The sequence below is a fragment of the Zalophus californianus genome, chromosome 16 (assembly GCF_009762305.2).
Source record: "Zalophus californianus isolate mZalCal1 chromosome 16, mZalCal1.pri.v2, whole genome shotgun sequence".
Taxonomy (NCBI): Eukaryota; Metazoa; Chordata; class Mammalia; order Carnivora; family Otariidae; genus Zalophus; species Zalophus californianus.
In genome coordinates, this window is record NC_045610.1 from 35,617,700 (window position 1) to 35,633,320 (window position 15,621).

A 15,621-nucleotide genomic window follows, 5' to 3' on the forward strand; every position below is an offset into this window, starting at 1 on the left:
GTGTGCTGTGTGTGTATGGTGTGGTGTGTGTGTGTGTGTGGTGTGTGTGGTGTGGTGTGTGGTGTGTGTGTGGTGTGTGTGCCACATGTATTTGCAGACAGAGAAAGGGTGGGTATGGAGGTATACCTCACTTTCGCAGGTGGTATTCCAATTTCAATATTTTGTGATTCATCTTTGGATTATTATACCACAGGCCCCAAAAAGCTGTTATTTCAAAAATCACGAATATATTGAAAATAATTCAATCTGTCTGATTCTGTAATAAATGGAAAGTCATTACAGGGCCAAATATAACAAATCAGTAATCCTCTGCCCAAACCAAAGATCGCTGTCTTTCTAGAGGAGTCTAAGTCTAATTTCAAAATTCCACGACAGGTATTCTTGTCAAAGAGTACTCCGAAGCCATCCTGGAGAGCAGTTCCAGCTAGATGAGAACTCATGCCTGCCACAGGAGCCAGTCTGTGGTATCCTCGGCTCTGAGCAGCCAGTGCGTGAGCTTATCCCAGGAAAAAGAGCAGGGGTACTCAGCAGAGAGCCCATGGATTATAACGCTGCTCTCAATATTGCCCACCTAAAGCTCCCTAACTAGAGAAGATTAATAACATGACTATTAATCCTGACATGAAAACAAGAACGATTGATAATACAGAATGTTGGCAAGGATGTGAAGAAATGGGCCAGAGTGTAAATTGGCACAAGATTTTCAAAGGACAGTAAGGACAGAAGCCATAATACTGCTTATGTTCCAGGACCCCTGCCCGCCCCCTTGAGCTGGGACTTCCTGGGAATTAAAGCGGGAGGCTGATTGCAAGTCAAGAAGGATTTATATGGCAGCATTTCTGCCAAACTGCCTAAAGAAATCTCATAAGGAAAGACCTGAATCTTCAAGGACCCAGCAATTCGTACGTGGCACATTCTTTTCTCACATTAATATCCAATTTGCAATAAATTTGGGTTTTGTAATTTTGTCTTTTTTTATAAAGACGGCAGCCCAAATTATATAAGCTTCAGAACCCCCAAATTTGGATCCCTTCTGATTTAGTATATGTTAGGAAATGTTAATATCTATTAACATTTGATCATGCATATCCTTCGGCCATTCTATCCTAAAAAACAAGCAACAACAACAACAAAAAACGAACGAATGCCTAAAGGTATGAAAAAGGACATTAATTGTTGTTTAGCAAAGAATTGAGAAAAAACACTTTATTTCTATATGTAAGGGTGTGATAAGTAAATACAGAGCATCTGTACAAAGGAAGCCTATGCCATTAAAAAAAAACGAAGACACTCTTTATTTAATGAGATGGAAAATGTCTAATACATTTTAGGTGAAACAGTGCATTTCAGAATAATGTGAACTGACATACTGATGTGTCCTAATGCCAATTCTCTCCTAAACATTCCATTCATAGGATCTCTTGCCATCTTCATAGCCACCCCCTGACCAAGATACATACCCACTTTCACACGGGAAGGAAGCTCAAAGAAATGCCAATAAGCACAAGCAGGGGGAGCAGCAGAGGGACAGGGAGAAGCAGGAACCCAGCACCCTGAGATCGCAATCAGAGCCGATGGCAGACGCCCAACCGACTGAGCCACCCAGGCGCCCTGCCCCTATTCATTTTTTATGAATGAAGAAGCAAGAGGTTTATTTTCTTATGGTTCCAAATCTGGTGGGGGGCACCCCTGGACCCCTTTCTGTGTGTGTTGCTCTTTAAACTACAGCCCTTCCACAGCCTCTCCTGAGGGCCCTTGTGGGGTCTAGAGCTGCAAACTGGGGGCCCTCTCAGCACCATGGTGCATGGAGAAATATCCTCACTGGGCCCCCACCTCCCAGACCTCCAGCACACACTGGTCCTTTTCCGAGATTTCACTGCCTCTGATCTCACTGTCCCATTCTCATGTTCCAGCTCCCTCATCCTGGTGCCAACCACCCGGCTGGGTCCCATAATTGCCTAGCCAGTTCCCTGATGACCCCAGGCTGGAAAGCCTTGTGCCCCAGCATTGGCCCTGCCCGGTGTAGCCTGCCCTTGCAGCGGGACCTGGACAGAATACAGGGCCTGGCTGGTTTGGGGAGCTCCCGTGCATTCTGGACGTTCCAGGGCTGGCGACTAAAGTCTGGGCTAGAGGCCACCATGGGCGCCAAGGATCAGTCCTGACGGGGGCAGAGCTGGGTCAAGGGAAGCAGGCACAATCAGGACACCTAAGCAAATACGTCTGCAGAGTCTACTTGGGGAAGAAGCTCTTTCACCTCCTGTTACATATTACCTGCTGGGAGGAGGTGCTTGGCACAGGGACAAGAAGCTTGCAGGTGGATCTTGCCCTTGCTGGGGGCTGGGATGACCCAGGTTACCCTGGGCAAAGCTCTTTGTCCTTTCAGAAGCCACCAAGCAGAGAGGGTAACTAGATAGGAGGGCTCCTGGGGACTGTGGGAACACCCCCCCCATGCTGAGGCGGACCACTGCTCCCCCGGGCAAGGTGCCATGTCAACCACCAGCAAGAAGGCTTTAGAAATGAAATTGAATGCAGCAGCCTGTTTTTGTTCCAAGTCATGGGCTGGCCTCTGCCCTTCCCCCCGCTACAGACGTTTGATGCCAGGCTGGTCCCCTGGGCCCTAAGAAAAACATAAATCATCAACAAAGCTAAAAGACAAGCAGCTGCCTGGGTGTAAGAGACCAGGGATTAGCATTCAGCTTGTATTTAAAGCAAACAAACTCACAAATCCATAAGGATAAGTAATCTGATGTAATAAATGGGCAAAGAACATGAACGGAACATTCACAGAAGACGTTTCAAAAGAGCCCAGTCTCACGGCTAATCAGGGAAATGTCCATTCAACCCACAGTGCGATACGCTTTGGCCCCTACCAGAGGAGCAAACGTTCCAATGTTCGTTCGGCAACGCTAAGCATTTGGGAGGACGTGGGGACACGGGACTCCGGGTTGCTACTGCTGGTCGCAGTGGCCCATTCTCTCCAGGGCAATTTTCAGGAAAGCGGGAAATGTCAACTCTTTAACACAGCAATTGTGCTGCTAGAGACATGGTTACATAATGGAAAAGGAATAATCCAGATCTATAGTGTCCGTGTAAATAGATCTTTAAGACATACCGTTGAGATAAAAAAGGAAGGGCATCCGGTACAACTTGTGCTGAGATTATAAAAGCCCAAGTATTGTTTATGGGAACAAAATGTAGGAAAACTGAAAGCACTTATTACTTGCTTGGTGTTTTTTGAAGTGCTTTCCAAATGATAAAATATACTGTTTAAGGATCGAAAATATACTGTTTAAGGATCGGAGACATATGAAAAGCAAAAAAACACACTCTGACACGACACGCGTTCACTTTATGACATTGGTTCTCAGTGACAGGCGGCCTGCAGGACAGCTCTAAAAGGGACTTGAACTTGATCCATATTGTTTTATTTCTTTTATGTATAATTTTCTGTAACAAGTATGGCTCTATGTTAATTTGGAGTGGTAGGTACCTAGGTGTTTGTTATTTGTTATTTTATCATGTGATTATGGTTAATTTTTTTCTTCCCCCCTTTTTTTTAAAGATTTTGTTTATTTGAGAAAGAGAGAGAGAGTACAAGCAGGGGGAGCGGCAGAAGGAGAGGGAGAAGCAGGCTCCCTGCTGAGCAGGGAACCCGATGTGGGGCTCGATCCCAGGACTCCAGGATCATGATCCGAGCCGAAGGCAGACGCTTAACTGACTGAGCCACCCAGGCGCCCCAATTTTTTTCTTCCATATGAAATATTTACTAAGGAAAATACAAGAGGGTTGATGAACTCCCAAGAAGGGCACCTAAAACATTCAAAAGATGGAGCAACTTCCTGGCATGGACAGAGGGAGACACACTGGTCCTGTCATGTGAAGCACCAGGGCAAGACCAACATTTATGTGATGAGAAACAGCCCCAGTCTGTCTCTGAAGTTCACGAGCTATACTCACAGGCAAGCCTCCGTCCTCAGTCAACACATTCCCTACTGTATGAGACACAGTTTTAACTACACGGGCCAGTGCATCTCCTAGTTCGTGGCAGAGAGGCAGGTTCTCCTCTTTCATCCCCCTTGAACACCAAGCTTCACACCATCACTCTCCAACACACCATTATTCTAGCCCCTGGACTACTCAGTGATGCAGGCCCTGCGGGGCTGTGTTCTCTCCTCTCCCTAAGTTGCACAAAGACACTAGGCTGCTGGTTCACCTGGGAGTGGCACTTGACATGGGAGTAGAGATGGCCAATACTTGGACAAGAGGGGACAACTATGAACCTGTAAGAGCTGTCTGTCCTGAAAGAGAGTTATACTTTTTAGGTACCTGCAAAGATTGGTGACACATTTATACCAGTGACAACATACGGCTACTGTTCAAGAAAATGAAGGTGCTGAGTGACGGGTGAAATCCAAACAAGAACACTACTGAATGGTCATTTTCTTAACTGATGGCACAGAATGACTGATGTTTAAAAAAGGAATTTTGATTTAAGTTTCTTAGGAAAAAAAAAACCCTCAAAATAGATCAGTCTTGCATGTAAAACATAAAACTACAAAATATTGAGAAAAAAAAAAACATGGGAGAAAATCTTCAGGATCTAGGGCTAGGCAAAAAGTTTTTAGATTTGACATCACAAACATGGTCCGTAAAATCGATAACAGCGACCCATAAAAATGAAAACTTTTTGCTCTGCGTACAACCCTCTTAAGAGGGTAAAAAGATGGGGCACCTGGGTGGCTCAGTTGGTTAAGCGACTGCCTTTGGCTCAGGTCATGATCCCGGAGTCCTGGGATCAAGTCCCACATCAGGCTCCCGGCTCAGTGGGGAACCTGCTTCTCCCTCTGACCCTCTCCCCTCTCATGCTGTTTCTCTCTCGCTCGCTCTCTAATAAATAAATAAATAAAATCTTAAAAAAAAAAAGAGGGTGAAAAGATGAGGCACAGAGTGGAGAAAATATTTGCAAACCACATATCTGACAAAGGACTAGTACCTAGAATACATAAAGAACTCTGAAAACTCAACAGTTAAAAAAACCCAAACAATCCAACTACAAAATGGGCAAAAGACATAAAGAGACATTTCACCAAAGATGGCAAATAAGACCATGGAAAGATATTCAACATCATTCACCATTAAAGCAATTCATATGAAAACCACAGTATCACTATATACCTATCAGAATGGTGAAAATAAAAAATAGTGACAATACCAAATGCTGGCGAGGATGCTGATGTAACTCATACATTGTTGGTGGGAATGTAAAATGGTACAATCATGCTGGAAAACAGGCAGTTTCTTTAAAAGGAAAACAGGCAACTACCATAAGAGCCAGCAATTGCACTTTGGGGGCAATGATCCCAAATAAAGAATTCTGTTTCCACAAATAACGCAACATATTTTAAGAAAAAAGAAAAAGAAGAAGATAGCAGGAGAGGAAGAATGAAGGGGAGTAAGTCAGAGGGGGAGAAGAACCAGGAGAGATGATGGACTCTGAAAAACAAACTGAGGTTTCTGGAGGGGAGGAGGGTGGGGGGATGGGTTAGCCTGGTGATGGGTATTGAGGAGGGCACATTCTGCATGGAGCACTGGGTGTTATGAGCAAACAATGAATCATGGAACACTACACCAAAACAAATTATGTAATATATGGTGATTAACATAACAATAAAAAAGAATTCTGTTTCCAGAGAAATGAAGGCTTATGTTCACACAAAAATCTGTACACAAATGGGCATAGCAGCCTTATATTTTGAAAAAATTGGAAACAATCCAAATATCTTCCAAATAAACCAACTGTACATCCATATCAAAGAATACTAGTTAGCAATAAGAAAGGAACTATCGACACACAAAGAAACCTGGATGAATCTCCAGAGAATTATGCAGAGTAAAAAAACCAATCCCTAAAGGTAGCATACTGTATGACTCTGTCTACACAATATCTTAAAATTACAAAATCATGGAATATTGCTAGAGATTAAGCAGGAGCTGCAGGTGAGTCAGAAAGAGAAAACTGAAGGACTCTTGTGGGGTGGAAGTGTTCTGTATCTTGCCTGTATCAATGTCACAATCCTGAATGTGATACTATACTAATTTTGCAAGAGGTTACCCTTCGGGGAAACCAAATAGAGGGTTTATGGGATCTGTTTGCATTATTTCTTACAACTGCATGTGAATGTGTAATTATGTCAAAATAAAAAGCTTAACTTAAAAAAAGTCCTTAGATTATATAATATCAGGGACTGCTAACCCTTGATGCATCAGGGGCCCCACTTCTCAGAGTGCCTTTCTGTCATCACACCCAAGAGGTAAAATATTGAGCAGATGAGATCATGTCCTTTTCTTCAGAGTTATCAAGGAAAGCTAAACTGTTCAATGCATAATATGCACACTCTCATGAATTTTTGTCAAGGTTAATGGGTCCCTCCTCCCCAAAACACCTCTTGGTTTTTGAGCAAAAGAAGCCAGACACAAGAGCATATACTCTTAAGATTCAAGAATAGGCAAAACTGACCTATGGAGATCAGAAGTCAAAACAGTGGTAGCCTCTGGTTAGGGAAGGACACTGACTGGAAATGGGCATGAGAGAAATTTCTAGACGTGTGCTATCTATACAGTAACCGCTAGTCACGTGTGGCTGTGGAACACTTGAAATTTGGCTAGTCTGAATGAAGGTGTTCTGTGAGTGTTAAATACACACTCAATTTGTAATACTTTTAAAAAAAAGAATGTAAACATTTCAGCCGTAATTTTTTTAAAAGATTGGTTATATGCTGAAATGATATTTTGACCATACTAAGTTAAAGAAAATGTATCATTAAAATTAATGTCACCTATTTCTTATTATCTTGTTAATACGGCTACTAGAACACTTAAAATTACATGTGTGGCTCACACTGTATATCTATTGAAGGGCACTGTTTTAGAGTGATGGGCAGGTTCTAGCTCTTGGGATGTTGAGTATATAGATTTGTTAAAATGCACCAAACTGTACACTTGAGATTCGTGCATTGTAATTATGCCATAAAGCTCCAAGATCTTTTTACCACCCGACATAATCTTCCTGAAGGAGTCTACAGCCTACAAGGGACTACAAAGAACTCCAGAGTGGTATGAGCTACAGTAAAGGTGTGAGCAAGTCATCCTATAATTTAGCATCTCGAATAAAACCACCAGTGCATGTGTGTTTGTGCGTTATGTGGAGAAAGTATGCAGTAAGTTATTATTCGAGTTTAGCAAACTCAAGAAGCTGTTTCTGAAAGCCTGACGTTTTGGGGGTTATGAGGCATTCACGCTGAGGGTCTTCCCTTGGGTCACTTGTATGGAGCCTGTGGGGAATGCACACAGGACCTGGGGGTGGGGGCTGATTCAGAACACTTGTTCCTTGATGGGATCACTAAGGTACATAGGAGGTTAGCTTATGACCTTAGCTTTCTAGAGACAAAACCCTCAATGTTTTTTGTTCCCAGGAAGGAATAGAGAGAATCACAGAGCGTCAGGAGGTTGGGAGGAGTTCATAAGGGTTCTGGCACAAGCGAGACTTCATGTGAGCAGGAAGGCTTCAAACTTCAACCACAGCGCTCCTGAATTAGGGGATCAGGCTCAAAGCCCAGCCTCCTTAGGAATCACAGAATGTCTACAGAAAGGTAGAGTGCTCCTTGTCTAAGTGGCCTATTTTACCAACCAGCCAAGGTGCAGAGAGATTGAGTGACTTGCCTAAAGCCATACTGAATTGGAGGTGGTAGATCTGGGACTTGCTCCCCTGTCATCTGATTCCCACAGTGAGAAACACAGACGCACCAATAAGGTTCACAAAACAGGACTTGTAGGCTGGAAACAGCTTGTTTATTTCTGAAGGGAGAGGCACCTGGCAGAATTATTGGTACCTGTCTTCGTTAGGACACTTCCCTAGCAAGTCCTACTCAAGAAATGAAATTACATCCTGTATGTTGGTTTGTTCAACATATGATAAGCCAAAAAAAAAAAAATTGTGAGCACAGGCATGTTACATACCTGGAGCAGCCCAGCTTGGTTTAGGCAATTACCTTGCCAGAACTGTGTCCCTCCTACTCTCTCAAATTCCTAAACTGTGGGCCTCAAGGTCATTGTAGGAATGCACAAACCCATTGTTAGCAAGCACTACCTGTAGCATAGCTCATCACTGCAATGGGTTGAAGATCTCTTTTAGCACCAGGCTGTGAGTTAAAAAATTTTCTCAATGTGACCTTATTTAACTCTCCAACAACATTATTTACATATGAGAAAGGTCAAGTTCAACTTAATCCCAAAGCCCCCAGCTAAAATAGTTCATTTGAACCCAGATCTGCCTGGCTTCAACGTTTCTGCCTATAGATTGAATAAATTAAATAATATGGGGGCGCTGGGGTGGCTCAGTTGGTTAAGTCGCTGCCTTCGGCTCAGGTCGTGATCCCAGGGTCCTGGGATGGAGCCCCGAGTTAGGCTCCCTGATCAGCGGGGAGTCTGCTTCTCCCTCTCCCTCTGCCCCTCCCCCTGCTCGTGCTTGCTCTCTCAAATAAGTAAATAAAATATTTTTTAAAAATTACAGAATGTGGAGGAGGCTGGGAGAGCTTGATATCCAGGATTCAAAAGAGTTCAAGGTAAAATTTCATGCAAGGATATGTGCTTCATACTTCAAACTACAGCCCTATCATTGGAGGGATCAGCTTCAAACTCCAGCCTCATCAGCAAGTCTTTCCCAGTCTCATTCCCACCAATCAGATTCTTCCCTGCTTTAATTGCCATCCTCCAAGGAACAGCACCCTTTCTGCCTTGTATCAGGGGGTCTATGGTCTTCCCCTGTAGATCCCTTTTAGGCGAAGAACTCAGTGAAAACAAGGTCATTTATCTTTATACCTCCTCCGCAGCCTCCAGAGCAGATTGCCATCTACTGCATGAGAGGCAGGAAAGGGTAACCAAACTGATATGTACCATTCACTGGTTACAATGTCTATGTTTGTAGTTTATTTTCTATACATTTACATTCAGACTGGAGGATCCCCAGTGTAATGTGTAGAAATATCATTACCAGATCACTTGTTAATCATCTTTGGGAAATTATGAGAAGAGTCTATTTTTGTAACTATTATGGTTTCCAACCAAAACGCTTCCTGGCTTAATACAATCCCCTCACATAGGGACAGCATTTTAGTTTCCAATACTGGTCCCACCTGATTACAGCCATTCCCCTAGAGGGTAGTCCATGAAGTTCACTTGCCCCTCTGACCTACCATCAGCATGGAGTCACCGGAGTCCCAGCTCTGAGCATCACTCCTAATTCTGAAAGGCTTAAGCCAATGTTCTTTCTGTCTTTCTCAGCTCCAAGTGCATCCAACACCCCAGATGCAACGGTGAGGCAGCCCCAGGCCAGCTTCAGAGGTCTGGAGGAAGCCTGCTCATCTCAAGTTCGTCAAGGAATCTTACCCCCAGTGCTCCCTGAAGCTCCAGACTAGCCCATCCATTTCCTTGGGGAAGGGGTTGTGTGGACAAGGGGAAGGAGCTGGCGGTTCAGGAGATCTGGAGAAAAATAAGACAGCTTCTTCTTTCCTTCCGGGGGGGAAAGGGTCTGAACAACCCCAACTTTGATGGAGCAGGTATTGTCTGGCAGATCCAAGGTCTGGACTTGTGGCTGGGCAGAGGCTGCCGTCTCGGCAGCTGGATAAAAGGAAGAACCATGTGCAAGAAAGAAGCCACTGAAAAGGGGATTCTCTCCTACTTTTTTTTTTTTTTTTAAGATTTATTTGCCAGAGAGAGAGAGAGAAAGAGAACACAAGCAGAGGGAGCGGCAGGCAGAGGGAGAAGCAGGCTCCACACTGAGCAAGTAGCCCGATATGGGACTCGATCCCAGGACCTGAGCCGAAATCAAGAGTCGCTTAACTGGCTGAACCACCCAGGTGCCCCTCTCCTACTTTTAAATCATTTGGAATTCCTACCCAGACACCATTTGAAGGTCTCAGGGACCAGACCGACCCCAAAGGAAAGGCTGAGCAGAGCAAGACTTTGTCAACCCAGCAAGTAGGTAGCATTAATGACAAACTTGCCCGGCTCAGAGGTTAGGTAATGCACTCAAGGTCACACAGTGGGTAGGTGGAGAAGCCAGGGCTGTAACCCAAAGCAGTCTGGCTTCAAAGTTCTTGCTCTTTCCTAACAGGCAAAACTAGGAATCTGATAAGTAATAGGCCTGGGGAGGGGGGAGGGTTGGGAAGCAGAAAAGCGGGCTTTATGTGTGACTAGATCAGAAAAAGCAGAGAGCAGAAGTCCAGCAGCTTTCCATACCATTACACTTGGAACACTGAGTAGTGATGACCTGACTTATCTTTTCCCCCACTAGGCTGCAAGTCTCTGGAAGGCTGGGTTCTTTGGCTTCTAGATCTATAGCACCCACCAGGTGCTTGACATGACATATGTACCCAGGAATGTCTGTTGAATGCTTGAGACTCTGGAGGGTTTCTGAAGGGGAAAGAGGGAGTGAAATCAGGCCAAATCACCATGGTCAGTAGAAAAGGGTTCAAGCACACGGAAGGGATGGGACGGAATTAGGCCAAATGGTCAGGAAACCTTCTCTCTCTAGACAAATGGATCTCCTCCTGCTGCAGAGGCAGAATTTCTCTGAGGCCTGGTGCCTATACCCTGAGATTGTAGGCCCGTACCAGGTAAGGGTTCTGCTGTTTATACACAAAAATGTCAAAGGTCAGGAGTTTTGCTATGTGACCAGAAGTTGCCTGATTTGGCATTATGAAACATGTATGCTTTTAGGAGTAACTTTCCTTGGGGTCCTCACATTGTAAGAGGGCTCTCACTGAGGAGTCCAGAGGTGGGGCTTGGAGGCTCGGGGTAGGGATGGTGGAACCTGCCTGGGAGGCACCGTGAGAAAACCCAGCTGTCTTTTCTCTCTTTCTTTCTTTTTTAAGATTTTATTTATTTATTTGTCAGAGAGAGAGAGAGAGAGCACAAGCAGGGGGAAGGAGAAGCAGGCTCCCCGCTGAGCAGGGAGCCCGGTGCCGGACTCGACCCCAGCACCCTGGGATCATGACCTGAGCCGAAGGCAGACGCTTAACCGACTGAGCCACCCAGGCGCCCCTAAACCCAGCTGTCTTCATCACAAACCCATCTGCTGACCAGCCTTGGGCCACACGGTTTTCCCAGAAAACTAGGCATAGCCATCTTAAAGCACTGCATACTTTCTAGTTATCAGGAACCAGCAAGTTCGAAACATGATCTTGGAGTTTTAGCCAAAAGAGGAATTTGCATCTCCCTCCAACCACCCCCCCAACCTATTTTTGTTAACCAAACAGTTCTCTCAGAGGAGAAGCCCCTTTGTTCTCCTCCCTTTTCCCCCCTGACTTAGTTCCTGGCCCATCTGGGGGGCAGGGCACCCTCAGTGGTGCCCAGGCCTCCCCTCTTCTGGGTGCTGAAGATAACCACCCCGATACCATCAGCGGGAGACCAGTTCTGCTTAAGCAGCCAAAACATGTTCACACTTGTGTGAACTTAGGGGAAAAGACGACTACTTACTACACTGCTAGAGAGGCAGCAATGCTCCTGGAACGGGCACCTGCCAGCCCCCATCCCACCTTTTGCACTGAGGACAGAAGAAAACAGGCCCAGCAGGTAGCAAGGTGCAAAAGCAGTGTTCATCAGCACCTAATGAGGAGGGGCAGACCGCTGAGCTTAGCGGACTGGCAAGACAGGCCAAAGATCCCCACGTTTACCCCTGAAGAGCGTTCCAGCTCAGAGACAGTGTGTTCTGAAGAGGCAGCCTTTCCTCTGCCCTTCTTTCTCCGGCTAGACCGCCGAAGGCCCAGGCTCCTGGCCCTCGGTGTGCTCACGCTTGGAAAGAACCAAGAGTCCTGGACCAGAACTCAGAGTCTGTGCAGGTTCACTGCCGGCCACCAGCTGCAGCCCCCAGTCTGCGCAAACCAGGCCAGCATTTCCTGCTGCCTAGGCGCTGGGTGCGGGATACCTGCTCCCCAGCACGTGCCATGCGGAGGTGCGGCGGCCTCGGGCCTGCCAGCCAGAGTGGGATCGGCCCCCAGCGAAGCTCTGCAGGACCCCCGTCCCCCACCAAACTTCCTCCCGCGGGGTTGGGGGGGCAGGCCGCCCCCTCCTTCCCCGGGCTCGCGTACCTGAGGGGGCGGACGCCCTGCAGTCTCGCTTCCTGCCAACCCCGGGCGAGGATGGCGCGGGTCCCCAGCACCCCCGGGCCCCTGGTGCGCAGCCTCGCGAGGTGCAGCATCCCGACGTAGATGGCCATGGCTCTCTCCGCGCGTCCCAGCCGGAGGAAACTTTTAAAGTGAGCCGAGGCGGGGCGAGCGCGGAGCGGGCGGGGAGGCGGGGAGGGTCGCCTCTGCCTATGGGGTGCGGAGGACTGGGTCCGGCCGGGCGGGGCGGGGCGAGGCGGGGAGGAAACGGCTACGCGCGGGGCCACCTTCCCCTCGGACCCGCGGCCCTCCCCTCCCGCCTCGAAGACGTGCCACGGCTTTCCCGCGGGATCCGAAGGCCTTGGGCTGCGGCCCGCTCCCCTCTCGACCACTAGAGGCCTGAAGAGAGGTTCTTCAGGTTTGGGGGCGTGAGGGCTTGTTGATTTCGCAGAGGGGGAGCCCGCGGGCCGTGAGTGCTGGCCGGGCGGCCAGGCCCAGACGCGTCCATCCCGGGAGCCCGGTTTAGCGCGCGGGTCATGTGCTGTGTCCCCGCTCCTGGGGTTGCGAGCCGGAGGCCAAGGGAGCCGACGCGAAGCCGGCTCCCCCGCCCCCTCCCCCGAGCCTTGCCAGCTGGAGCAGAAGGCCCGCGGTGGGTGGGGAGGAGGCCAGGACAAGAGTGCGGTGGGCGAGTCCCCTCTGGGGCCAGAAGTCAGCCAAAGGGACGCCAGTTGGTACCCCGTCCCTCACGGGGCAGGCTTGACCCCCTGCAATGCACCGTGTAGGGTGGCATCAGGGACTGGAAACTGTGCTTCTTATCCCCCATCTGCCCCGCTGTTTCGGGCCTAGGGCACAATCCCGCACCCTGCCCGAGGCGTGAATGGAAAGCCGCTGTACAGAGGCTCGGCCTGTACCAGCTCCGGTTCTGGCTGGGAAAGGTGGCGCTGGGCACCAGAAAGTGGCATCCCTGTCAGGTTCACGCTGTCTTGACCCTTCCTCCGGAGGAGGAGGAGGACAGCAATGGGGGGTGGGGGGAGGAATGTGGTGGGGTGACCTCCCCTTTCCTGCCTCAGAGGCAGCGATGAAAACCCGCCTAGCAGAAAGCGTGGTTAGGGGCGGGGCCTGGCTGTGGAAGACCTTTGCCCTGATCACTGGGACTTTGGCTCCACTGAGGTCCCGAGAAGGGGACTGTGCTGCTTAAGGCCATCATCCTGGGAGTGTCCTCGGATCCCCCTGGAACCCTGACTCCTGGGGAACGTCTGCACACTTCCAAGTTGTGTGGAGATGGGGGAGGAAGGAAGATGGGGTGGGGTGTAGAGAAATTATGAGGAGCAGAGTTTGCAGGGGCACACCTTCCTAAAGAGACTAACTTGCTGACTCTGAGAGCCTGCCCCAGGAAGGGAATGCCCTGGGGCGCATCCCAGGTCCAGGGGGTCAGCGCTGCCAGCACCTTGCTGGGTGGCAATCACCCTGTGAAGTGGTGGGTGGATATTGCTCTCACAGACACTTTTAGTTTCCTTGCTAGTTTGAAGGTCAGGCCTGCGGGCTGTAGGGTAGAGGGGAGAGAAGGATGAGTTCCTCCTTGAACTTGCTCCAGACTCAGCTCTCCATACTCAGGCTTCCCTGACTTCCCAGACACCAGAGCCAGGGAATAATAGCTGCCAGTGTCAGGGTATCTTCCACAAGCCAAACTCTTCAAAGATGTTCTCTCTAGCCTTCACGATGACCCTGCAAGGAACAAGCATGCCTTGGAATGTGTTGCTGTTTTTATGGATGAGGAAACTGAGGGGCACCCGGCTGGCTCAGTCGGTGGTGGAGCCTGCGACTCTTGATCTCAGGGTTGTGAGATCAAGCCCCACGTTGGATGTAGAGATGACTTAAAATCTTAAAAAAAAAAAAAGAAAGAAAGAAAGAAAAAAGGAAAAAGAAACTGAGACCCAGGGAGGTTCAGCTACTTGCCCAAGGTCAAGGTGAACACAGTGAGCATAGGCCAAGGCTCAGGCCACACTTACTTGGTAGCTTTGGGGAAGTCACAGGGCCTCTCCAGCTTGAGTCATCATCTTTAAAATGGGAACAACAGGGGCACCTGGGTGGCTCAGTCGGCTGGGCATCTGTCTTCAGCTCGGATCATGATCCTGGGGTCTTGGGATAGAGCCCTGAGACAGGCTCCCTGCTCAGCAGGGAGTCTGCTTCTCCCTCTCCTTCTGCCCCTGCTCCTGCACGCATGCTCTCTCTCTCCAATAAATAAGTGAAATCTTTAGCAATAAATAAATAAAATAAAATGGGGACAATAATACCAGCCTCATGCAATGGGGTGGGGTAAGGATTGGGGCACAGAACTAGTATTTGACCCTTTTACATTGATTGTTAGCTTCTCCCTCCCTCCTCTCCTTCCTCCTGTGTCTACGCTCTGAGACTTTCCTCTGTGTTCAGTGTTGCAAACTTTTTTAGGAGGAGGAATTATTTTTCATCTCTGCAAAGCCTTGAGAGATCTGGTAGGTGCTGGTTCCATGAAAGGGGAAAACGGCTGGGAGGAAACAAAGTGACAGTGCCTAACGTGGGGGTCGCTGAGTCTGTTGACCAGAACTCTTGGGTCACTTTGAGGGGGTGGTGAGCAGGGCACGTCACCAACCAGTCCCTGCAGCTTTCCTCCCTCTACCTTTGACCAACTATACAGCTTCCCAAGGGGCTTTCTGCCCAAGTCCAGCCCCTGACTTGGATGGTTTATAGTGCCTGTGATTCTACTCAGGCCACTGGCTAGCCTGAGAAAGCCCTTAGCCCTTCCCTTTTGCCAATATCCTTCCCTTCTGCTCAAAATGTAAACGCCATTTGTTGATCTTTTAAAAAAAGATTTATTTGTGGTGATTAACATAACAATAAAAAATTAAAAAAAAAGATTTATTTATCTGAGAGAGAGCACAAGCGGGACGGGCAGGGAGAGAGAGAGAGAGAGAATCTCAGACAGACTCCGTGCTGAGCACGGAGCCCAACACGGGGCTCAATCTCATGACCCTGAGATCATGACCTGAGCTGAAACCAAAGTTGGTCATTTAACCAATTATGCCACCCAGGCGTCCCGCATTTAATTGATCTTTTAAAAAAGTCTTAGTATCAACCTATGAATAAAGTTCAGAAGAGTTCATCACAGCGAACAGAAGGTAGATGCTACACACCTCGGAAGTCACGCATGACAGAAGTAGAGAAGGAAGGGGTAGGAGATGGAGGGCCAGGCAGATACACCGACCTTAACTTGAGTCATCAAGAGATCCTGTCTGTCGATGATGGAACATGAAATAAAGGAGTATGTTATTTAAAGTTGCACAGGTAACCAGTCTATATATGAAAATAATAATTAAACTGTATTAGGAGCACTTGGGAAGGAGACACAGCCATGAAAATCCTCCCCTATCAAACAAAATCAAGAAATGGTTGAATTCATATAATATTTAGAGGCAAATAACAG

General features: G+C 47.9%; 1 protein-coding gene across 2 annotated transcripts in view; it reads right to left on the reverse strand.

The window, feature by feature from the left end:
• Positions 1-13,313, reverse strand: part of ACSF2 (acyl-CoA synthetase family member 2) — a 39,993-nt gene extending 26,680 nt beyond the window's left edge. The window contains exon 1 of one of the 2 annotated variants that reach the window (XM_027625594.2): positions 12,147-13,313. In XM_027625594.2, the coding sequence (XP_027481395.1) occupies positions 12,147-12,274 (128 nt within the window). In that variant the 5' untranslated portion in view covers positions 12,275-13,313. The remainder of the gene's footprint in view (positions 1-12,146) is intronic. The other variant, XM_027625595.2, reaches the window with a different exon arrangement.
• Positions 13,314-15,621: the final 2,308 nt, after the last annotated feature.